Raw genomic sequence first — 26,154 nt, 5'->3', positions numbered from 1 at the left:
ATGGGCTTGAATGCTGAGACCTGGCACCAACTGTGAAGGGTTGAACCACTGCCTCTGAGAAACGGCTCGGTAAGGGATACTTGTCTGTCTGACCTCACAGGAGCAAAGCTTAAGCAGGAACGGTTCCTGTCCAGGATGGAGACCCAGGCTTGTTTTTACACCCACAGGGCACTAAGTAAGTGAGGTGTCAGTGCTGATTATAGACTTCTCCTGGCTGAGCTGGCAATGAGGTTTCTCTCTGCCTTGCCAGCTGAGCGGGTTTCTTTTGCAGACCGGCACAGGCCCAAGCCTGTCACTGATGCTTCATTACTTCTGTAGATAGAGTAGTTTTTTTATGACATTGCAAAAGTAGAACCAAAGGCATTAGCAGGGGTCTGAGCCACTTTGTGCTGCCTGAGCCGCGCTGCAGCACCCGCTGTACAAGCAGGTAGGTGGAAGGGGAAGCAGGGGCACAGAGACCTGCCAGCAGCTGCTCTGCTGCCTTGAAGCAAAGTTGGGATTACGATTCAGGGCTCCCGAGTACCACCCCCTCTGCACTTCTGTATGTTTTTCTCATTCTAAAATAAAAATTTCTAGTAAAGCAAGTGCAAAAAGTTTGAGTTAGAGATGATATCACAAAGCTGAGGTCCCTCTGGGTAGGGCACTGAATGTAATACTTCCACAAAGCATTGATTTTATTTTTCAAATTTGAAATCTTTTCCTTTACATCAAAGCATCCACCACTTCAATATTCAGGAAGAAATGCACTCACTGAGGGTAACCCCACAGCATTGCCCCACACCAGCCAGGTCTCGCAGCGGCTGGCAAGTTCTGGCTCTGCATCCCTGGCTGACTACGCTGCGACACGCTCCCTGAAGCTGCAGGAAGCATTGGGAAAATGCTCCTGCTATGGTCCTGTACTTCATGTACAAGATGCTTCCATGCCTGCACTTCTCTTGACCCATGATCAGCTCTGCAGCATCACTTACAAAAGTCAAATCCTGCTTTTTATACTTGGCTCTATCAAACCTCTTTACTTATTTTCAGCTGGATCATTAGCTAGATGCTTCTGCATAGTTTTTAACACATGGATTCTTCCCTTAAAAATTACAGTAATCCCATTTCTAGGGCCACCCAGTCACTGAGATAACACACCAATTTATACCTGCTGAGGAGATGGCCTATTTAAGCTTCTCAGTCTTTCTAACCAAGTATCACTCTCTCTCAAATAAGGTTGCTCCAATGCTTTGAGGACTCCCCGTTGCAGACGATTTATGGTTCATGTTCTCTGACATACCACAAAATGAATTAACTCCTGTTTATAGCTGCTTGCATTTGGCAGTAACATGCCCAGTTTGGGACCATTTAGAATCATAGAATGGTTTGGGTTGGAAGGGACCTTGACAGGTCATCTAGTCCCCGCCCCTGCAATGAGCAGGAACATCTTCAACTAGATCAGATTGCTTAGAGCCCCATCCAACCTGACCTTGAATGTTTCCAGGAATGGGGCATCTACCACCTCTCTGGGCAACCTGTTCCTATGGCTCAGTGGAGCAAAAGGCACTGGGTCCCTCAAGGTTTCAAAGGTGGTTGAGAACAATATTCTGCCCCCATTAGAGAAACTGAAAACAAAATATGTGGATCACTAAGTGCCTATAGTAGTTGTGAGGAACCATTTTGTTCAAGCCTTAGATGGACTGGCCCATCTCTATAAACACTGTGGTTTCAATCAGAGGACTTCTCAAACAACACTTAAGTCTCCTGATGCTCTTCCCATGGGACAGGTAAATGTTCTAAAACCATTAACTGAACAGACCATCCAAAGCTATGTAACTTTATGGATATGGCAGGAGTGAGGCTGGAAATAGACTCTATATCCTGACTATATCCTGACTTTCTTCTTATTCCTTCCCTTCCAGTGGAGGCCTGGCTTAGCCCAGGACTGGTCGTCTTTTTTTTGTGAGAGAAGAGGGGCTGAGTCACTTTTTAAACATATTGACTATTGAAAACCTCCCCTTATGTAAGCTTTCTATTTCTTTACACTCCTCAACATCCTATAACTTGGTGCTGGGCACAGCTCCCACCTCGATTTATCAGGCAGCTCAGAGAAACACCCTCTTTGTCAATACAAGGGAGTTTCTGTTCAGCCTCAGATTCATAAAATGAAAACCCCAGTACTTTCTGTTCACCTGTTCCTGTGGCACAGAGCGATTCATTAGGCAGAAGGGTTACTGCCCTGTGCCACCTTGCACAGCCGGCACGAAGGCATCGGTGCTGTGGCTGGTAGGTTGATGCTCACAGCCTGGTGTGGGAGATGTTTCTGCTGGACGGCAATGGGAGATGCAAAGCGCAGTTGGCCTTTGAGCACAGCAGGAAAAAATGAGTTTAACAAATATTAGCAGGGATGGATTTACTAGGGGAGGGGAGAAAAGAGGCAAGACTCAGGAAAATGTCACCCCCCAGGCAGTGATTTGTGATGTGAGTGTTTTGTGATCTCTGAGGGACAGTTGGTGATGGCAGGGTGCCCACGGGGCTGTTTGCTGCCGCTTTCCTGTGTCAACACCACAGCCAGAACAAGCCCCCCTTTTTTTACACCAATTTCAATAGGATGCCGTTAACCACCTGCTGAAGAAAGCTTCAGTTTTGGCTGCCAACACCCTGAAGCCTGTTATCCCAACCCTGGACACTGTGCCCCTCAGTGAGGATTTACTGTGTGCCACAGCAATAGCCAGAATTATTCTGGTGACATTTTTCACTGCCCTTGATACAATGGCAGGTAGAGGTCAGGACCTCACTGTGTTTGGGCCAGGATATGTGCACAGATGGTTTCTGTCCTGAAGAGCTTTTAGTTTCACTAGGGAAGACAGGCAAAAGGTGAGGGGAAAGGAATTATCAGTACAATGGTCACGCAGATAGGAAACATCACATAGACTGATTTCAATAATTCAGCACATATCTTCCATATAGCAGCTATGACTTTTTTAGTGATTAATAATAAATGGAAAGGGTAGTTCCTGGGACAAGGCTCTGCAATTTACCAAGTGCTCTGCAAACATGGATTGATTTCAGTGTATGCATCGGCACATAGATGGAGTCTGCTCCTACCCTACTTGTTGCACAGCAGCTGTGGAAAAGTAAACTTTGGAAAACATGAGCAGAAGTTGCAGCTGGAACGTGGTCCTTCCCAGCAACAAGAACAGGAGATACCATCCTCGCAGCCTTTCCTTGCTGTTACAGCGCTTAGTTATAAAACAGCTAGTGGGACTTCTCCTCCATGCCAAGTCTTGCCAGTGTGGAGGCACATGGACTGGGGAGCAGTGTACATGTTTACATCCCCATCTTTCAGCATTAAACCTCCTCTTAAAAAAGCCCTGTAGGCAGCTCAAGGCAGGCATCCCACGTGGCTTGGGGGCTGATTTACACCTCTTTGCACATTGAACCTTGACTGTTAAAGTCCATAAGTCTGAAAACATTTCCTATACAAAATGAAGCAGTCAAGACACACATACTCTCTATTTTCTCCTTCCCAACAAAGTATCTCCTCTTTCAATCATGACCTGTTTTTGTTACCATCTCAAAAAGAAAGAAAGAAAGAAAGAAAGAAAGGAAGAAAGAAAGGAAGAAAGGAACAGAAAGAAAGAAAGTCCCAATTAGGTCAGAACAGCTGCTGAAGTGTCACCTCAGCTTTTGCTACTCAAGCACTAATTAGGAGCTCACTGTAGAGCCACTGTTTCCAGCTGAGCAAAGGAGATGCTTGCTGGCTTGTTTCAGGTCTTACGGGAAGCTTTGTGCAGTTAGGAAAGAAGCTGTTTGGGACCCAGATGGTGTAGGTGGCTTGCAGCCTCTCAGCCTTTGCAAGGAAAGTTTGGTTGCTTGCCAGGATACTGGTGAGCAAAACTGATTATCCACTGGTGGGTACTCAGAGTGCCCAGCACTGCCTCTCCCCAACAGCCTTTTTTCTGCAGAGCTGCCAGTTCGGCTTATTCAGTTGGAAATTTTAGGGCAAGGTAGTGAAACTGTTCTGTATTGGTAATGAATAATTTCTGAATTCAGCCCTGCAAGAGAGATGGGTTGGAAGTAATGAAATGAAAAGTTTGATGTTTTCTTTTTTGTTGTTTTCTTTTTTTTGGGGGGGGGGGGGGGGGGGGAAGGTTGGGGGGTATTGTTACCAGGCTGTAAGCAACTCTCCACTGAGAGGGCTCAGTGGCTGCTCACAGTGTTTAGGATTTCATCTAGAAACAGAGTGCTTTAAAACCTGGCTTTGGTGAATGTGCTTTGAAGTTGCGGTGTTGTATGGCATGTCTCAAGGGACCACATTGTTCTGCTGTCAGCCAAGTCTGCCTGGACTAGGGGTGCTATTATATGCTATTATATGTGTTGCTATATCCTTCCTTAGTGTAGCTCATGCTTTTCACTGGAAAAGCTATTAAGCCTTTTAAGGGAATTAGATAGCTAAAACAACAGTAACCACCTGGGCCATAGGCACATCATCACCCAAACCTAAGGCTTGTGCTGCTGGTGATTTCTGTTATTGTTATTTTTTATGGTGCGGTGTTTGTGTTAGAAAGAGAAGGAAGATGAGAGAAAGTAAGAAAAGAAATTGAAGAAAAGCACCCCCAGAAAAAGCCAGAATAAGAACTTGGGCCTAACTGTGAACTTCAGAAGGCTGAATGAAAAAAAAAAAAAAAAAGGCATTTAATTTTCTGTTCCAGTAGAGAAAAGGGGATTTTGCACATGCTTTTTAAAAATATAGGAGTGTATGAGATATATCTGATTTAATTACCATTCGTCCTCCTAGCAGAGCTTTGCCCAACCACTCAAGTCAAACAAGAGTATGATTGGTGCTGGTGAAGGGCAGGTCAGCTTCTGGACAGCTAGGCTGGAAGCTTGTACTTTGATGAACCAAGGCAGAGCAAATAAGCCTGACCTGCAGAGGCAGCCATCTCCCAAAAGTCACCCCAAAAACCAAAGGGATGCAGAATTGTGAACCTGTCTGATCCCTTGGGTTAAGCTGTCTAATGTCGTTTCGTTTCTATGCTGCATTTCTCACTCCAGTAAAACTACTGATGCCTCACATGCTATGGGTACTTCATCACAGCAGGGAACTCAATTGTGTACTTTGGGCAGAACGAATCTCCCTGCTCTGCTGGGGTTCAAATACTTATTTCCAAAGGTGTCTTTAAAGAGACATTCAGCGTCATGGTAATAGACTATCCTCTCTATAGGTCAGTTCCCATCAAATGTTAAGAACAGTGTGAAAATGTTCTTGTGGGAAGTGCAGAACAAAAGAGGTCTTGTGCCTCTGTAACCTGTTCTCAGCAAGGACTGGAGTATGCCCAAGAGGAAATGTCAAGGAAGTAGCTGTACATACAAGACTGGAGGCAAGAGGTGTGAATCATGTGAAAGTGCACTAACTAAAAATAACACATATTAAGCCTTTTAACTGGGGAGATGGGAGAAGTAGAAAGGGAACCACAATCCAGAGCCCTGTACGCTAGGCTGCAATAGAGAGGTCAGACACGTTATGGGTGGAAAAAGTGAGAAAATAGAGAAAAAGAAATGATGTTCTTATTAAATAATAACTGGGTGTAAATACATTAATACTTAAAATAGGCCTATTTTTCCGGAGAGTGGTTGCTCAGTCTGTCTGAAATCTAAACCTTTCCGAAGTGTCTTAGTGGGTATGAAAATCTCAGTGTCCTTTTAGTTTGGAGGTGTGGCTCACTGACTTGGCCCTCCAGGCCTCTGCAGAGCAAGAGGAGTTAATGTTTGCACAGGGATAAATCTTTGTTCTTGTTCAGTGTTTACCAACTTGACTAACCAGCCACCACGTTTGCTACCAGCAAGTAGCAAACTTAAATGCAGTCTTAAATGCAAATATAAGCTTGGAGAGCCTGTTCACAATGTAAAAGGTAGTGACTGGAAGAAAAACAGAAGGATGGAGCCCTCAGCAGTGGCACCTCAAGCCCACAGGTATGTCTAATACCCTCAGGAAATTCTTCCAAGGTTTGAGTTAAATTCAGCTAATTATATTTAAAGACTTCTTGAAAGAAAAGAAAATAAACAAGTCCTTTAATGCTTGTTTAACTGCTCCCGGCAGATGTGATTATTATTGCTGGTATTTATCTATTCTGTACTGCCCTGTACTTTCTTTAATAATTTGTACCTGCACAAAGACAAGGGAAGACTTTCTGAGACCAGCGGGTGATAGCTCAAGATCCCTGTGGAGGGAGGAAAGGACTCTAAGAGGAGCAGGAACAGGAGAAATTAACCCTCTGTGTGTAATAACTGCATTCTTCATTTTGTAGTCATGTTAGTATTTAGTAGGTCTGTTACGCAGCTCTTGTGCATTAACATAAGAAAAGTTGTTGAATATGACCGCTAATTTGCATCTGTTCAGGATGTGGCTTCTTTGCTGTTATGACTCATGATGTATAAGGATGCTAAATGTGTCAATAAAAAGTCATTGCTTTTCTGCAGAAGGGACAATATTTGAAAGAACCAAGGCTGTATGTGCCTGGGTAAATGGCCAGTGTTTGCAGACGTCCCGTGCTGTGCTGCTGTTGTCTCTGAAGCCTTCTCAGAGCTTTGGAGTTTAAGATGATTTGTGGCAGAACTGTGCACAATTCAAAAGTTCAAATTATAGGTTGTTCAGAGTGTGTTTGATTATACCTGGTATTTCTTCTTCCAGATTACCTTTTAGTCATTCTTCATAAAGCAGCTTCTAGGGAAGTAATACTTTTTAATTAAAATGCTAAAAACATGGAAGCCACTGGGTCAAACTGTAAGGTCTCCTTCACCCCAGTTTCTGCCTCCCAAGAGGGGCCAAAGGTGGATATTTGGGAAAAGAGTCAGTGAAATAGGTATGAGCAAGGGATCCTGCCCTTAGCAGTTTCACGCAGTTAGGAAGTTTATGAGCTGGATGGACATCAGACCCTCTGGCCGCAAACTCCATAAATTTACCTGAAATCTCTTTGAATTCTTTGGGCTCAACAACCTTCCTTGCAACGTGTCTTATGATTTATGTATCTCACTGAAGAACACCTCTGCTCATTTGCTTTAAACTTGTTGCCTGATAATGTCACTGAGTGCTCCCATTTTGTGGTCTGGGGACTGAAACCGAGAAACTGCTTCTCTATTCATCTCTCCATGTCACTTGTTATTTTATAGATCGCTTCCAAACACCTCTTCAGCTGCAGTTAGACAATACAGTAAATCCAGGTACCTCTTAAGAACATGGTGTTTGCATGAAGCAGTGATAATGGGGGATGAACTCTCCTGTTCAACGGTGTTCCAGGAATGGATTAGCTTTTCACTATGAGGCTTTATGCTGGACTAGGTATAGTTCTGGAAAAAGCTTGTGTTGTGTGCTTTGATCATTTTGACAGAAATGTGATAATGAACCCATACCTGATTCAAATCTAGCACGACTGCCAGGTGACCCAGCCATGCACAGATCTGGTATTTATGATCAGGGAACCACCAGAATGTGAGAAATACCCTATGAGGTCAGATCCAGCATCCATCTGGGATGGTGCTCTGTCTCCAGCAGTGGCAAAAGGAGTTGATATTCAGGGAGAGCACACAAGCCTGGCTGATTTCTGTGGTCCATTCCCCCCAGCATCCAGAACATTTTTATCATGAGTGTTAATGGATAAATCCCTGTCTGGTCCTTTTGGTATTTTTAGACCTGGTTCATCCAGAACATTTTTATCATAAGTGTTAATGGATACATCCCTGTCTGGTCCTTTTGGTATTTTTAGACCTGGTTCATCAAGTGCATCCTCATTCTAGTATTGTGGGTTTTGCTGAGTAACAAGCAGCTCTGCTTTCATCTTATTCACCAGCTTAAATTTATAAACTTTGACCCTATTCCCACTTAGTCATCCCTTCTCCAAATGAAGTGTCCCAGCTTTTTCAGTCTGTCATAAGGTGGCTTCTCCCACCCTTTTTCTGTGCCTCCTCTAACCCCGTTATCTTTCCTGAGATGTGGAGACCAAAGCTGCACACAGTATCTGAGATGTCAACCTGAATTATTCTGTGATCCCATCTTATGATCTTGTGTGAGTTCACCAATGCTTTAGAGGCAAAACGACACTCACTGCCCTCTTCCTGATACCCAGCACTGTGTTGGCTTTTTTTACTGATGCTGCACGCTGAGCTGTTGACTTCAGAGAGCACCAGTGATGACTCCAGGACCATCTCCTTGAGTCTGATTGCCAGTTCAGTGCTTCTCAGGCATGCTTGATTATTTTTACCTCACTGCACCACCTTAAAAACACAGGCTATCATCTCTTTTCCAGGCTGAATAGACTCTGCCAGGAGCCATTATCCTCCTCTGATCACTTACCAGTGTTTTCTGCACATTGCTGAGGTTTGAGTGCCTTTTGAGACGAGCAATCAGAGCAGCAAGCAGTGGCCAAAATGCAGTAATTTAGTGGCATATGATGTTCCCTGTCATATTTTTATCTCATTTTTTACACTTCCTAATGGCCGATTTCAGTTTTTGACTGCTGTAGTGCAATAAACTGAAGTTATACAGGGAATTATCCACAAAAACAGAAGAATTTTTTTCCTGAGTTTTAATAGCTAATTTAGAGCCTGTTCTTGAATGTACAGAGTTAGTGTACAATTAATATTGACCACTGTATTGTCACCTTGCAATTTTCTTATTGATGGGATATTAATAGTTGATACAAGATACATAATGTCATAGTGTCACATAGATGTGAGAAACCCCAAGCTTCAGAGCTCATACCTGTGTGTGTGCCACAGCTGGTTTTCAAACAGCAGCTTGTCATACGGGATTGTGTATTCACCTTCTTGAGGAGCTGAAGATTTTCCATTGCAAATCCTTGGACCTGTCAAAACAGTGGAACCAGTGGGAAATCAGGAAAAATGAAAACAAGTTAAGACAGCTAGTGAGAGCTCTGGGCTGTGAAAGAACCACAGCAGAAATAATGGGTTTTGGAATAAAGGGAGTCTCGTTACTGAATCAGGGTAAAGTGTCTGACAATATACTGTAGGAAGCAACACTGCGCTAGCAAAGGAGATAGATAAATTAAATGAATAAAGAGGCAAAATCTTCCCTTAACTTCTGTAATCCTGAGAAAAGAAGGCATGAAATTAGTACATCATTAACCATTCATTAAGATGTTTTCTGCTTTCCATATGTCCAAGAACACAGAATTTATTTTATTCAGGCCTCTTTGACAATTAAATGTAATTGCAATAAATTTCTTACCTGGGACTTCATTTATTACCACAAATGACATACTAGCTTAATAAAAAAATGTTTCTTAATTAACCAATTATGCTCACATTATAGTTCTAGATTGATTAGGCTTTTTATTTTGAAGCCCCATCTTTGTATTGTAATTATGTTTTACTCTTTGAAATGAGTGGTGTAAATTATGAGGTAATTTACTTTTCCTTTCAATTTCCTTGACTAGTACATATTGTGGAAGTGATGAAATTAGTCAAGAGCCTTTCTTATGTTTTTGCATTTAAAAGGGAAAGAGAAAACATTTATAACCTAGAGAATTACGTTCTTTTTGCTTGTGTTTATTTGATGAAATTAGAACTAATCATGTGGAGATAATTATTCACGTAGTGCAATACAGTTTGATCTACTGCAAAACTCTTTGGAAAATGACATTATGTTGAAAGAAGCAGAATTTTAAGGAGCCGCAAAAAAAGAAAAATACAAACCACCTTACAAAATGCAAATAACAAAATGCAAAGATACAGACCCACCTAACAAATTTTACATTCATGTCTGAGAAGACTGAAGGCTGTTTTTCGTCTTTCTTCAATTTCTAACGCTTTCTCGGTCAAGGCACCGTACCCATAGCTTTACAATCCTTAGGCACTGGAGCTGGCTCAGATCTGAGCCACGCAAACCTTTGATCATCCCTGAACTAAATCATTTTGATGGTGCCAAAAAGTTTGCTGAGACTGCTGCTTCCAGGGAGGAAGGGACTTGGGGGAAGAAAAGCAGGGCAGCTGCTCCAATAAGGATTTTCTGCTGCCAGGACCATGCTGGCAGCTCACTCGCCCTGTCCACATGAGGACTTCTGGATGGTCTTAGGAGACGTACTGGATAAAACAGGGTTTGTTTCTGTGTCTGCCCTCTGTGTTTCCAAATCTCACTCTCTGGTTCCATTCCTCTGTGCCCAGCGGGAGCGTGGCTCACACGCCAGCACTAGGGAAGGGCATCCCAAGGCTCATGGCTACAAAAATGGACCTTGAGAAGCATCTTGTTCTAATGCAGGTTAAGCCCAAGGCTGGTTTTTCCTTGAACAAGAGGTAGAAAGCTGCACTGAGAGGGGGACTTGTGGAAAAGGACGGAAGGTCCTTCCTTGAGCTACACATGCTTGTGTTTAGATGGCTCAGGTTATTCTTCTGACTTTATAACCAATAGAGAAGTGATTTTTGCCATCCTACAGTAAAGTGTCTAAAGTGAATTATATAACCGGCACCCCAGAAGTGCCCATTTGTCTCTGGATGACGTGTGACCATTCCCACAGCAAGAAGCTATTCTCCTCCTATGTCAATTCTCAGAGCACACGGACTTCTGGAAGGATTTTACTGGAAGAAGAAACTAAGTTTCAACAATGTGGAGAAACTCCAAGGAGGTTCAATATTTAGTAAGGTCACTTGTACTCTCTTGCTGACAACTCTGAAGTGTTTTGAGTTTTTTTGCCAGCTTTCCTTTAAATTAGACTGCAAACTGCAATTATTGTGTATCTGAGAGAACATTATCCAGTGCAAGAAGTGATCATGAAGCCTCTGTGATGATAGGACAGCTTAAATGAAAAAGAAAGGTCATGAAAGGATTTTTTGGAAAGCTAACAAGCTGGAAAGCTGGAAGCTGCCCTGGATTAATCTTGATGAGAAGAGAATACAGTTTGTGAGCCTTTTTCACATTTCAAAGAGTATGAAAATTAATTCAGAGACCAAGCGGACATGTGGCACCAATAACGTGAAATGAACCCTTGTATTTACAGATTCTGGTGCAAATCCAACATGGTCTGAGTATAGCCAAATGCTGTGGTATGGTTGGTGTCCCACTCTTATTTACTATTTATATCAGGGAAACCTCAATGAATCACAGTCATAAACTAGGGCCCACATTGTCACTGTACTCATGCAGAAGAGAAAGAGTTGTCCTTACTCCAGATTTTTTTACAATCCCCATGTGGAAGGAGCTGGGACACTCAGTCCTCTTTGAACTAAGCAATGTCCTTGATTAGCTGAGATGGCTGATTTTTAATTGCTTCTAATCAAGGCACTTACAACAGGAAACCTGTTGGTAGCCTGCAGGAACTCTTTCCTCCACCTTCTCTTTGGACATGAATTTGTTTTATTGTATCTTAAATTAGCTGCTTGGATCCAGGAAGGAACAAAATCTTTATCTGTATTTGAGCATCACATAGCATATGGGGGGCTAAATCTTCACTAAAGTTTGTCCATACTACTACAATACTAACAACCTCCAACCTCACCATGGGTCTAAGACAGGTGAAAGAATTTTTCTGCACCCCAAGTCTCTCTTGATTTCCCAGGTTCTTGCAGTGCCTTGCTGAAAGCCAGGAGATCCTGTGGAGAACATGGGAGACACTTCCTCATGACATCTTTGGGGTCTACCTAGAGGTGGCACGAAGGTTTATGCCTGGCTTAGGGATAACAGATGGGTGTGAATAACTTTGGGGGCATTATCAAATCTGGTGAAACTGCAGGGAAGCCTGAAACTTTCCCTTGGTGGCATCATGTCCCTGTGAAAATTCTCACAATCCCAGGGAGAGGGGAAGGAGTAATTTTCACGTTTTCAGCAGTTGATTGAATTTATGTTGAAGCTGTGGTGAAAAGAAACATTCTTTGTGGAAATTTGAAGAAAGGTTACTTTTTTTTCTTTCCAAGAGAACAAACTTTCTGTTGCAAAAAGATTATCTGCAGAACATTTTTAAGAAGCCTAAATGATTTTATTAAGCATCATGGATGTTGCCCATGTACATAATATTTGGAGCACGTACACTGTCACTAGATGACAAGCAGTTTACATATCAAAGTGATGGAGCCTCTCTGTTGTGAGGGCTTAATACCTTCAGTTCCCTGAAAACTTCATTTACTTAGCTTAGACCTTTACAGAGAAGATTCTGTCTGGCAAATCCCATGTATAACGAATGCTGCCCTGCCATCTTGGTGAACAACCCCATGCTCTTCTTCTTTCCCATAGCTGAACCTTGCAAGTGGCTTGTGCTTGCTGCCTCTCCAGTGCTTTTGAGGGACACTTCTCTGCGTGGTCACAGCTGCCTTTGGCCGAGGTAACCGGTGGGGCCAGGGGTGCAGGAGAGCTCAGGTGCACCCTGATGCCTTTCTGTGCCTGAACCTCTGGCAGGATAAAAAGCTGAGATTGAAATCTGGTTTGCTTCAAAGACAGATCTTGCTGTTGGCACCTGTGGAGTTCTCAAGCTTGGCTGTTTCTCTTTCTGTCACTCCGTAGCACCTTCTGCAGTTCTGTCTTTAAGCACTTTCGGTGTTATGTAAACATAAAAATAATGGAAGACAGCCCAGTTTCCACATCAGGCTTTATTAATGGACATTCCCTCCAGTTGCCCTCTGACTCCTGCTTTGCTTGAGCCATTTTTTGTCTTGGTACTACATTTCCACTTGTACTGGTCGGGTTTGGCATTCTTTGGCACACAGAAGTTATGCGTTTTCTGCGATTGTGCCCAGCATTGCTGACATTCATCCTGGGCCTGGCCAGTAAACTTAATTTGCTTGCTCTGAATACAACTTTTAAACGTTATCGGCTCCCCTTTCCAGTTTGTGGGAACTTTTCCTCCATAGCTAAATGCACCTCGAGTTTGCAGGTGATTTCAGATGTTTGAGCACTTACTGATATCAGGTTTGCTCAGCACGTAGGTGCCTGCTTGTTTGGGCTAGTTGGGCTGTGTGTTTCCCCAGGTAAGTTTTTATTCCTACAGCAATTTAGGCAAACAAGTCCTCTGATGATAGGGGAAAAAAAAATGTGCTAAATGTATCCTCGTGGCGAACAGGGAACCTGAAAAATGTTACCATTATACTAAATCATTTGTGTTTCCACTTTCATCCCCTGGTTGGTTTGTCAGTAGTTAATAGCACAAATTCTGGAGCAGCATAGGTTGTTTCTTCCTCTGAAATACGTGGCATATTTGTTTCCTTGGAAAAACTGTAGTATGAAAGCATGCCCACAGAGAGCTCCTCTTGAACCAATGTGAACAATAATTGGGAAAATGGTACAGAGTAATATATTAATAAAAGTGAAGTTCTAGGTGGGTTGAAATCCACCACTGCTCACAAATTTGCATGGGATTTAGTGAATGCTTCAGCTCTCAAAATGAGGTGTAAAGAAGTATATTTTCAAAATATATGAACATGTAATTTCAACATTTCAAAATGAAAGGTTTCAGATATGCTGAAATTTTTTTCTTGACATTTCAAATTGAAAAGGACCAAATTGCTTGCAAACAGAACCACGTATTTCACTACTGTATAACATGATATCTGAACTATGTTGATTTCAGCAAGCAGGTAAGATCTGCAACAATGGGTTTTACATTTTCACCATCAAATAAAGCCAAGTGAATCATTTGCAATGACTTTGGATTTCTGAGTATAAGTCAGGTTTGTCTGGTTAATTCAAAATTATAAGTCCACAGGCTTTTATTTAATGAAAATAGCCTCTCAAGCTTGGTTTGGTTCTACTGATTTCTTTTTCCATTTTTTTGTATTTTGTTTCAGTTCAGGCATTCAAAGCCAAGGGTCCATTATAGCTCACTCCTATTCCAAGCACTGTCCAGTTTACCTTTAAGGAAGAACTTTTGTGTGTGTTTCCTGCGTTATTGTGACTGTTTTACCAAACCTTGATTGGCAGCAAGAAAAGACATATGCAGACTCTAAGGGCCATTATTAAACACTGGTTCAAGCCTCCAGAAACCTTCGGAAACCTGGAAAAATTAAATTGCATGCTCCAGTGCTCAGAGATTTGATTTCACTCCCCAACCCCCTCTCGAATGATGAATCATGTGGCTTAAAAACATACACTTTATAAAAGGAAGAAAAGATAACAAAACAAGAGAGATAAAAAATAGCCAGTCCTTTCCCAAAGTGTAAGGAAAACTGTGCTAAATTCCCCACTTTAATCTCTCAGGGAGGCAATTGCAGGATAGCTGGCTGCTTCCCACCCCTTCTCTAATATCTTGGGTTGAAAGGGTCTTCCTGGGCACAGCTTTAATGCAGAAAATGGTGTTTCTCTTCCATGTTGCTCAGAATGGATGCTGTGCTGAGCTCTGCTCAGGGGCAAGGGGGAGAAGTCCCATCTTCTTCCCACAGCTTCCCTTCTCTGCAGTGTATCAGCTCCTGCCTTGGCTCTAGGGTATGGCAAAGTAGAAGTTGGAGCACTAGGTCAGGTGTGAATTGGAGACTGTTGAAGTTATTAGTCTTGTAGGCATGCTTTGTTCTGTGCTTGCAAAATGTCAGCCCAACATCAGTGTCCCATTGCAGGACCATTGCTCCTGGACCCCGACATGGGGCAAAAAAAGAGTTTGGTGGGATGAGGCTGCCTGGCAACCAAGAAGGAGGGACTGGTGGCTATGGGAAGAAAAAGGCGACCTTTTGTTGAGGGGAAAATACTGTACAACATTTGTGTAAATATTTCCTTTCGCCCCCCTCTTTAAAACCAACTCTATAAAACTGCTCTTTCTCTCTACTCTCTCTACAAACTGAAGACCTGAAGGACCAATGGAAGAGTAAAATAGGAAAAGGACAACCAGCACAGACATCTGAAGAGCCAACCTGGGCCTGTGCTGTCGCTGGGAGAGGTGCTTTATCTTAGCCTCGCAGCTGTACGGACTCCCACCTCCGGGCCACGGGGAGTTTTGCTTTCATTTTCCCAAGAAGCAGGACTGCACCGTAGGTCCTTGCTGAAAGTCTTGACATGTTTTATCTGTGATGGCAACCAGACCAGGGCCATGCTTCCCTGCCTGCGTCTCACCTCATGAATGCACCGCATTCCTGGATGATTATGGCAGGCTCCTGGCAAGGAGTTGTGGTTAAAACTGAGTTGAACGCAAGGAATAAGGAAGCCCTAATGAGGCTAGAGCCACTTTATCCAGGCATGATCTGAAAAATGACCTCACCAAGCTTTAACTGGGTTGATTAGTTTTAAGTTGGATCTATTCCCTAATCCAGTATAAGAAGAAGTGGGAGGTGGAAAAGCCCCATGCAGTGGTAGCTGGGGTTGGTGCTGGGCTGAAGCATCTCTGTAAGACAGCTTGGGGAGAAACCCTTGTCCAGTCCTGTTCATGGCTTTGGTGCTGGAAGAGAGTGAGAACTAACTAAATAAAAGGCAAAAGCTGTTGTGGTGAATGTGCCACTGATGCAGTGGGTGCCCTCACCAAGGAAGCTTACGGAAATGCTTTTATGTTTATTTTAATTCACTGGAAACCTGATTTTTATCTGGAACCTGTAATTTGTCAGAAGCTTTTATCTCTGGTCTTGTCATAGGCATAAGAATTACATGTGTGGGAAGTCAGTAGATTGGAAGCTTAACTTGGATTTCCTTTCTTTGCCTCTTGCTGTCTTGGTTTGAAAAGAAGTTTTGGCTCTTGTCAGTATGTTTGCCTGTACATGGCCAAATTTTAAAAATAAACAAAACTAGATAAAGCATAAAACCAGAGCTTTCTCTCGTTTGCTTTCAATAGAAGGAAAATCAGAATATAATGATCTTGCTTGGAAATCAAAACAGCCTCTTAACAGCTCCTTGAGATAAATTAGAGTCCAGCACAGAAAAGGCTTGAAGATATTCCACTGATCACTTTTCTTTACTTTTTCAGAAAGGGCCTGTTTGCTGGCATGAAGCTGAAGAAGAAGAAAAAAGGCGAGAAAGGGTTGACTATTGCAAACAAAGATGCACTGGGTAAGGCCTCATAAATCAATCTTGCAACTGGGAAGAGCAGGTGGGGGTTATATTATATCTAATTCCATATGAACTCATTTGAATTGTGTCTTAGAGCTTAGTATTGATAAAACTGGCAGTAAACTCCTTATCACTCCCAAGTAAACAGAGCTAATTCTTTTTACATTAACTGTTTCATTAAGTCCACCTAGAGATTCTGTGAGTTCAGACTCACCTGGTAGAGTAAAAAAAATGTCAGCCTGACTTTTACCATAGAGACACAACACATTTGAAAATTTTTTTTCTACTCTAGAGATAGATAATTCATTACAGGTGTGTAATTCTTCCAGAAGATCTGCTTCTTCTAGAAACCATAAGAACACAACCTGAGCAGGCTCAGATGGCTGGATGGGCTGGCTCGATAAAGTTGGGAGCTTTACTTAGTAGCAATTCTCCTCTTAAATGTACAGCAGTTATTTTATTTTATTCTTTATTTTTAAGAATTATTTTTTTATTTTTAACAGATAGGGCTACATCCATAAGACATGCAGAGTCTCCTATTTCTTTCCCTTAACACACCATTGGTTTCCAAGCTAAGGATACATTCCCCTGCCACTGTAATTTTTCTCCTGTATCAGCACAATCCTCCGGTTTACCAAAACCTGTAGTTCAGCCACAACAAAGTCTTCACCTTCTGTAGTTTTATTTTGCAGTCTCATGCCTCAGATTTCATGGAATTTTTAAAACATGGGCTACTATGTGTTTAGTGCAGCCCTTGAATTACAGTGTTGTAATAAACCAGCCATGTGTGTCTTGACTCACTGTTGGGCAGAAACAGCAATACTTATTTTGTGCCATAAGCATTATTTAGCTAAAGGGCACTACTTTTAAAAAGATTCTTCTCTGGTCCTTACAGCAAGGGCTTTGGGCTTTTGGAGCAGAGAAAACTAAAGACCATTAAACTTCTTAGTAATTACAGATATGTTGGAGTTTATTTATCTTATGCTCCATGAGATGTACCATGCTCTACAAGATACATTATACTATAGTTTGTTTCAGTGTTCCATGTGAGCATTCAGATCTCTGTTTATTTCAAACGATTGTGTTTGAATCATTGGATAGATTGGGGTCCTTATGCTGCATCTTCATCTATTTCATTAGTGTCTTTGTTGCTGAAAAGTCTGAACTAGCAAAGATACAGCAATCACCCGTCGTCTCTTGTCTTGATTGGGATTTGGGCTTAGGAGATCTATCGGGGAAGTGTGCAGTAGGGGAATGTTGTCATTCACGGAACCATTTGCATTTTCTGTCACTGGATCCATACAGGGGAATAATTCCTGCTGGTTGGTTATGCATAACATACATACGGTTATTGACGGGGAAAAAGGATAGCAATTCAGACACTAAAATGTCAGAAAAAATGGAGCTGTAAAGGGAAAGAAGCCATTGCAAAGAGTTTACGTCTCACTAGAAACAACATGGAACTCACAAAAAGTAGTCCAGGCAGGGCGTCACGCTGACACACGCCTGTGCCCTAACCAGGGGGAAATTTTATCTGCTTTAGCCTCAGAGCAAACAATACAGACTACTGCAAGCCCATAATCAAACACCATGCTCTGGAGTAAACAGGATATGGAGGGTAGTCATGGGAACTTGGTGCTACAGATGCAAAAGTATGGACAGATGCCTTTGCCTCAAGGGCTGAAAATCGGGCTATGCCTACGTGGATACAGAAACAAGTTCACCTTCCCTGTGTTCTAGGGAGGTTGGACAAGAGCTAGAGGGGCAGTCAGGGAGCATACATGTTATATGAGATTGCTAGTGGAGGAACCTTCATGGAGCTGGCTCATGCCTGGCTGCCTTGCAACACAAGCAAAGTTGTGTCTGTAGCTGTCTCGTGGTTTGCCTCAGAGTAGAGGCTTGTGGAAGGCAGCTGAAAAAGGAACATTCAGACCTGATGAGACCTATCCAAGTGAGCTTTACTGTACAATGGATGGCCCTTTGCTACCATCGCCATTTTCTAAACACGCCTCAAGTGACCATACCTTTTCAAAGAGAAAAGGAAGCCCTATTACAACCCTTCATCTAGTTTTGTAGTGGGAGCACAGTGCCGTAGAGTACTTCCAGAAAATGCACTTGGATGTATTTGCTTTCATTTGATGCAAGGTCATCCATAATGTCACCTAAGCCCCTGAGTATTGCTGGGCAAGTCATCTTTACTGTTGCAGGTACCACTTGACAGCTTCTAGACCAGAAACAAGTCCAATCTAGTCCAGAGTCACTGAACATTTCTTACTTATAAATGTAATTATTGGAATGAACTACAGGCACCCAAATTTTAAACCTTCACCTAAACCACACGGCTCCCTTCCCAAGGCAGGTGTTGAACACAGACATGCTCGGCATGGGGCGGAGATACTGGTAGGACTTCTGTCAGACCAGAAGGACAAAGCAGAGCAGTGTGGGAAGGGCTTCTCTGGCCAAAAGTAGATGTGTACATCTAAGCTAGTTGCTGAGATTATCTTTATGGTCGGGAAGAAAAAGAAGCGATTTGTCTCATCTGAGTATAATTCTCTACAAGAGATCCCATGAATCATGCTTTTAATCTCTCTTTTTCTGTCCTTGATCTCCCAGTTCATCATCTCTGTAAAGAGGAAAGATGAGAAATGATTTCTAAGCTAGGCTCTGCTTTGGTTGCTTGGAAGGGACCAAAGTGTGTCAGACTTACAACAAACCATGGATGGCAGACTTACTGCTGCAACGTAATAGGTGCAAAACCCAGCAATAATCTGTCCCACTGTCTTTCTAGCAGATGAGAGATGGGGCAGTCAGATATGACTAGTGTGCATGTGCCTGTTGTGGGTGCATATGGTGTGAAGAGAACCGCTACAGACACAATTTATACGGTATATGATTTTGCATGGGAGGGGAGCTCCTGCTGTAATTAATGCTGCTCAATACAAACCACTACTGTATCTCTAAATGTGATGCCTAAATAAAAAAATATTCAGTTCGTGCTGATGAATTCATTGCTGTGCTCCAAGTTAGCTTTTTGCTAGTAGAAATCAGCAGTGGGTTTTACTTTCTTGATTGTTTTCTTCATCAGGTGATCATGATGAAAGTGCAAATCTTCACTGTGACACTCTCGGAAGACAAGAAGCAGGAGAGGAAGACCTAATGAGCAGCAATGCACTGTCCAATGTTTTTGGATCCTTAAGCCCGAAGAGGAAAAGGTGCTCCTTGGCATACCTTACCTAACATCCCCCAAAACACCTTTTACATCCTTCTCGGGAATGCCATTGCCCTAGGACAATACGTCTGCTGGCAGAAAATCCATTTGCTGCCAGCAGTGATCCCTTCACTGCTGCTCTCCCACATGACAGTGTGGGATGTACTTGTCAGCAAAATATTATCAGCTCAAGGCAGATCATCACTAGATGCTATCCAGCACAGGAAGAGATTGAAATGGATGTTGAGAGTGCCTCAGCTGTGCCAATGAACTCTACTAATGAATATGAGCCAAAGGGGACAGCAATCTCTATAACCAAGAGCTTGTGTAGTTGGTTTTTTTTCATACGGGGGAGGAATGGAATCAGGTTTGATGGGATCAACAGGTGAAATCATTCCCATGCATGGCAGGTAGCTGCACTGCTCTGTGTGGATGAAAAACACTTCCCTATTACCAAGTATATAAGAAAGACAGTGACGGTCTCTGCTGATGAAATCAAGCCTAACGGTTCACAACAAACCTACGTGCCATAAAAAATGCTTGCTTTGTGATGTGAAGTCTTTCCAACATGTGTCCAAGTACTAGCTCTTGCTTAGAGATGCCTAATGACCTGTTTTGTCATTTAAACAGGGCGAAGCTGGTGACCAGAATTCATGAAGAGGAGATGAAATCCCAGCACTACCAGGTGAGCAGGGGGTGATGGCCCTCATGTGCCTGTGAAATCCCCAGGCAGGCTGGACCTGAACCCAGGAGTGCGCGTGGTATCCTTGTGCCCCACAGATTGCCATCACCATCATCGAGGCCAGGCAGCTGGTGGGTGACAACATTGACCCTGTGGTGATCATTGAGATAGGTGACGAGAAGAAGCAAACGTCAGTAAAGGAAGGCACAAATGCCCCTTTCTACAATGAGGTAAGTGTTTTCTCTTGAAGAGGGCACTTTTTTCTATGGCTCTGGGTGGTGTCTGTCACTTGATAGGTCAAAAGATGAACTAAGTTTGTAGCACCTGCGTGTCTGAGCAGGGAGGTCTGTCCAGGAGCTGTCTGAGTTTCAAGTTTGGCCTAGCACCCACAATAAGTCCCTTGGGTTTAGCTCTATTTGATCTTTCTCTTCTCAAGCTCTGTCCACCCTGTTCCCCACCTCCTCCACCACATCCTGCCCTACTACCACTGCCTCTGCATTTTTTCAAATGATCCATTTGGGAGATTTGTCTAAACTGCCCCCCCAATCTCCCTTTTCTACCATTTCACTGTTTCAGCCCTTCCTTGACATGCATTTGTCCCAGCTGCTGACAAATAAGACCAAAACAACTCCCCAAACGAACCAATCCTTTGGGTTTCCTTATGCCTCCTGTCCCTTTTGACAATACCCTCTGATGCGAAATGAGGGCCATGGGCATTTGCAAAGGGCAGTGCTGTACAGCCATGCAAAGAGGAGAGTAGAAAACAGGTCTGGGCATGGCAGACGCGAGCCAGGGAGCAAGGAAAGGGTTTTGCTGTGTCCACCACCACCTCCCCAGCACCCCCAGTGTCTCACCAGTGCTCTGTGCAGTAACCCAAAAAGCTAAACCATGCTGCTGACAGCACCGGCTACCAGCACAACGATGATTCTAATCTGCTGTCCCCTTTTCCCACAGTACTTTGTGTTTGATTTCGTTGGACCGCAGGTGTTCCTGTTTGACAAAATAATCAACATATCGGTAAGTACCTAGGAAAGCTTAACACAGTAAGTAAAGGTCAATTGTTTGTGTCACTTCGGGTCTAAATGATTCTTCTTAATGTAATTAAAAAGAGAAATAATTTTGGGTAGCAAGAGTGCTATAAAGTCAGCATGAAGTATAGGAAAGAGAATGGATAGGGGAGAGGAAAAGGAGGAAAGGCAGCTGGCAAAGATTTGAAGGAACATAACCCTAAAGGAACATGAAGTATGCATTTTCAGGGACACTCATTGCTGGCTTGTCAACCTGCAAGCTAGAATGAGAAAATTCAGCTTAGTTAACTCCTGTCAGCATTGTCTTCATCCCTCTAATTTTCAAGCCACCACTTGTTTCAAATGACTGAGTTGAAACTTCTGGCTTATCTCAGTTCCTCAGATACAACTGTTTCTAACTCAACTATCCAGGTACCTTATCCTCAGCAGTGGCTCTCGGGCTGTCCAGGAGTGTCAGTAGCTGGTTGCTATCAGCATGGGAGTGGGCTCCAAGCGGTCAGTGCTGCTCCCACTGCTCGCTGCAGGTACAGTCCCGGTGAAGCTACGTGACTTCTCAGAAGAGCCCTGATGGAAGACACACATGCTCTTGGACTTGGGGCATTAGATAATCATTTGCAGTTTGGAAGGCCAAGTCTATGGAGCCATGCTAATTATCCTACCTGAGGCTCCTGAGGTTCATCACCACATTTAGCAAAGCTGCTAAGGAATTAAGGAAGACTCTCACGAGACTCTGGACAGTGCTGTATGTGTATTACTTAGAAATATCACAGTGCCCTTCATGAGCTGTTTTTTGCATTTCTATTGCCAAAAGTCCCAACACTTGGCCAGAGAAATGAGCAGTGAGTTGTTGCCCCAGGAAAGGTTCTTTTTCCCTGAAGTGCTTTGTCCATTTCAAAAAAGGGTCTGTGTTGGTTGTGCTTGACAGAGACAGGCAGTGGTCAGGAGCTATAGGAAATATCCGTGCAAAACCTCTCAGAGATGTTCACTGTGTACCTGCTTTGCTGAGCTGCTAATGAAGCGACTTTTCCCAGCTACAGAAACAAAAAGTGTTCATTTACACATGGCCAGCTGGGCAGCTAAGTTTTCAATGCTGGTAGTAAATTGACAGCCTGAATCCTAAGCTCCAGTTCACATCTACTATATCTCATGCACAGCTCAAATGTATGAAATTCATACCTACATAAGGTATCTGCAGATCTGACCTTCACTTATTCCTGAGGACAGAGTTTACTACAGGCTGACAATGGCCCGTCTTTTGCATGGGAGTAGATACTGTCTCACTGTTATGATTTATATCACAGTGTATGGCCCTTATATGTGTTTCTGACATGGTTAGTATCAGTGCAGTACTGAGGCATCAACTCTTCTGAGCTACTGCTACTTGGGGATGTATAGTTATTTTTCTCCAAGATACGGCCAGTCTTTCCAACCTCACATTCTTTTGATAAGGATTCTGTATATCCAGTGGTGGAGGGGAGAGTGCCAGCTTTCTGAGTGCGTTGGGGGTGTGGGGAAATGTGTCACCACTACCTGCTGTGAATCTGCATAGTTTCATCAAGCTCAGAAACTTATTTGATTTATAGCTGGTGAAGGTACAACACTAAGAAATTAAAGGTCTTCTAGAAAAAAACTGACTTTTTTAAACTAACCCAGCGCAATGCTCATGTATGCTACTGAAAACAGAGATTCATTACCTTGCAACACAGTTTTAGAGAAAGCAATGTATCAGGGGAATAGAAACAAATAGAGGAAATATGTGTGCTGGGAGTGAAGGAAACCCTGGGGGATGGAAAGTTTCACAGCACTTGCTTAGCATGAATCTCACTTAAGAAGAAACAAAGACTGGCAGCCTCCACTACCAGCAATGATTCATGCACTAAATTTGCTTTATCTGTGAAAACAAACTCATCTGCATATGGAAGCTCAAGAAAAACAAAAATTAGTGCCATTGTCTACCAGTTCAGCAGTTAGTCAAACCCTGCATTTGAGGGGAAAATGAGATTTTCAATTTCTCAGCACCTGCTAATTAATAGATTTTTTTCTTCATTAATATCTTCCAGTGCATTCCAGCAGCATTGTAATAATGACATAGTAAAACTGAGATGCCCCTTTCATGCTAAACCTGTACCTCCAGTACTGAAATATTCCCCAGTTTAACACTGTGTGCTTGTCCTCATTCAGAAAATCTGAAGAAAATCCTTCAGTCATCTACAGAGTCAATCAAGTGTGAAAAGACACAAACCTTTAATTAGATACGATGTAGATACGATGGTCCCTCTGAGAAAAGATAAGAGGTGTTCACTGTAAGCTTCATGCTCACCCATTTTGTTACATTAGGAAAAATACACTTGAAAAAAAAGTACAAGGAAAGATGCAGAGCATATAATAGAAGCAGTGAGTTATTTCCTCAGCAGTTAAAAGCAACGTGTACTACAGGGAGTGGAAACCACCATCATTTCAGTGGGAACAGGGGGCATTTACCCAAGGATACCACATTTCACACAGCAAATCTCAAGGACAGAGAAGTGTGCTCTCTGAATATGCTGTCATGCTCTGGAGAGAAAATGCAAAGAGCAGTGAGACAACACCACCTTGGACTCACCACATATCCTCTGCTTGTTTCTGGGTCTTAAAGAAACTCCTTTCTTTTTCTATTTTTGGCTACTGAAATACTACAGCCTTCTTCCCCCTTCAGTCCATCCCATGTTGGATCAGCTGATTTGGGCAAGCTCCTATTTCCATGTAGTTCCTCCAAAGCTGTAATTTTGCCTGACTTCAGGATGAAACCTGCCAGTTTTCATGGCTTCTTGCCCACCCCCATGTGCCCTAGTCCAGCCTCATAGGAGCGAGGGTCCAGTGCTATGATGGGACCTGGCAGCATCAGCAACTGAGGAAAAGCAGCACCAGTGCATGAAGCGTTGGTTTCGCACTGGCTCCTCTCCCACAGGAAGGTTGCTTAATTTTTACGCTTTAACAGTAGAGTAAAATAAAACTGCTCCTTTGTCCACTCTTGATTTTTCAGCCCTAGAAACTCCTTCCATGTTGAAGTGAGGAAGTACCAAGGACAACTGAGTGTGTTCCCCAGATCACAGGGGCACAGTGGTCCCAGGCCGTTAACAGGGAATGACATTATGTTGGAACTAGAAACCTCCTGAATTTTCTAGTAGATCTTGATGAAGGTCTCGGTGATCTTTACTTTGGAATCTATGTCTGCTGGTGTTGAAGAAAAATGCACAAAATGAAGTCACATGACAAATCCAATGCAAAATCACAGAAGTCTTGTATCCCTATCTAGGATGTGTAGGTCCAAAGCCAGGGTATGGTGTCTTCCAGAGTCCTACAATGCTCTCAGAGCCTTGTTTTTTTAGCTCCAACATTTAGATTTACCTTCTGTGGACTTGAATCCCATGGGCTTAGTTCCTCTTTGCAGTTTGGCCAAGGTGTTCCAGACAACTCAGCCTGCTTTCAGAAGCTTTTCCACAACCAAGGAATAGGTTTCAACCTTTTAAGCTATTGTGAAACCAGGTGAGATAGATTTTATGAGAAGTACAGTTCTAGAGCCAATCTTCCCCTAGAAGATGTCGGTAGCCTCTGTCTTGTCTGTAAAGTGAAGCACATGCATGCATTTGAAAACCATACACAGAAGTACATAGCTCCAGGAATCATGACAAGGGAAAATTATTAATTAAGTTTGAATTAAATTAAATTCATTACCTGGCAGGAAGGATAAGGAGAGACTCACTGGGGTCTGCTTGCCATCTCATTTGCATCTATATCACTTCTCTGATTTTGTTAATATGGGGGGGGTGTAAATCAGAATTGAGTATCTTGGTTTATGTGCACATTGAAATGTTGCAAAGAAACACTAATTCTTTCTCCTCTGGGTGTACTTGGTTCTTACAGCAATTCAGCTATTGCACAGAAAGTGATATGATTTCTGCAGCCTAGTTTGAAACCAGTTATGCCCCATGTGTTTATATTCATTATGATTTATTTAAAACTGCCAGGATAAGTAATATAACTGCATCTGCTCTGAAGACACATCCATCTGATTCCCGCTTTATATAATCCTGGGACCTAGGATGAACCTGTGTGACTCCACTTGGATGCAATTATATTGGTTTCTAAATTGGCACAATATTGGGTAAAGAACAGGTTTCAAATGCTTGCTGTATCTGCTGTGGCTATGTGCACCCTGTTTTGGGTGATGCTGGATGTCGCTGCCTATTACCTCTGAACCAATGGTGTACTTTGCTTGGATTGCTCTTAGGCTGTCTGGGAAGAGAGATAGTGACATTTTTTAACCAGCCTTTTTCTAACAGGTTATGCACAATAAACTGATTGGGAGTGTGCTGGTAGGCTCCTTTAAAGTAGATCTGGGGACGGTGTATAGTCAGCCAGGTAAGTGATGCATTTTCTGTCCTTTTTGTCTGTTAGATGAGGTGTGAGGCAGGGAAGGAGAGGAGAGGTAGGTATGCTCCTTTTCCACTTAGATGTTTGTGGTTTATGCCAAGAGATAAACTTAACATGGTTTTTGGAAGGGTTGTTTTCCTATTTGGATACCAGAATACAAGCCAAATTTTTGGAAAAAAGTTCAACACTGAAAACCCCTTGACAATCTGCCCATTGGTGGGAAGCACTTATCAAGGATGGCTTTTCTTTAGGGGGTCGGAGTGGGCAGCTGAATGTTCTGCAAAACCCAACTCCACTCATTTGTTACAGAGCATTCAAAGCTCTGCCATGTATGTTGGGGTAGAAGGGGTGGAGGGATGGAGAGTGGGATGGAGTGTGGAAGGAATGGTGAGGAGAGCACGAGACGAGAGGAGGAGCAAACCATAACGGGAGAGAGAAGGAGATGACAAAGAGGTGACCATGGGTCCACTTGACCTGCCATCTTCAGAGCTGTCCAGTGCTTTCTGAAATTTGAAGTTAAGAAAAGATCACCTCTTTCTTTTTTTGCCTGTTTTTACAACCATCCACAAACCACGTACCTTTCTGTCTTCCATAATTACTCAAGGACCTGGTCTCTTCTCTGTCTTTGGGAATGTGCGTATTTAGGCCACTTGCTATAGTTGTCACCCAGTTACGGCAAAAGTGTAGAGTCATTCAGACCACCCTCTCTTCAGGGCTTCTGCAAGAGTCAGTAGAGAGAAATGGCCTAATTGAAGTGAGCAGCCTACGTCCATACTCAGACCTCGTTAGTCTCTGAATTCTGTCCTGTATTTCCTGCTCACACTTTTACAGGAGGATGGTGTCTGAGGGTTGATCTTGAGCTCATATCCCTGGTACACTCTGG

The 26,154-nt window shown here is 42.9% G+C and overlaps 1 protein-coding gene across 1 annotated transcript in view; it reads left to right on the top strand.

The window, feature by feature from the left end:
* Positions 1 to 26,154, top strand: part of FER1L6 (fer-1 like family member 6) — a 98,903-nt gene that overhangs the window by 10,206 nt on the left and 62,543 nt on the right. The window contains exons 2-7 of the mRNA XM_030011882.2: positions 15,858 to 15,940; positions 19,026 to 19,152; positions 19,779 to 19,833; positions 19,929 to 20,060; positions 20,785 to 20,847; positions 25,181 to 25,259. Coding sequence (XP_029867742.1) covers positions 15,858 to 15,940; positions 19,026 to 19,152; positions 19,779 to 19,833; positions 19,929 to 20,060; positions 20,785 to 20,847; positions 25,181 to 25,259 — 539 coding nt within the window. The remainder of the gene's footprint in view (positions 1 to 15,857; positions 15,941 to 19,025; positions 19,153 to 19,778; positions 19,834 to 19,928; positions 20,061 to 20,784; positions 20,848 to 25,180; positions 25,260 to 26,154) is intronic.

The sequence above is a fragment of the Aquila chrysaetos genome, chromosome 4 (genome assembly GCF_900496995.4).
Source record: "Aquila chrysaetos chrysaetos chromosome 4, bAquChr1.4, whole genome shotgun sequence".
NCBI classification, from domain to species: domain Eukaryota; kingdom Metazoa; phylum Chordata; class Aves; order Accipitriformes; family Accipitridae; genus Aquila; species Aquila chrysaetos.
The sequence above is the reverse complement of the archived record's forward strand: the minus strand, read 5'-3'. Positions and strand labels throughout refer to the sequence as shown.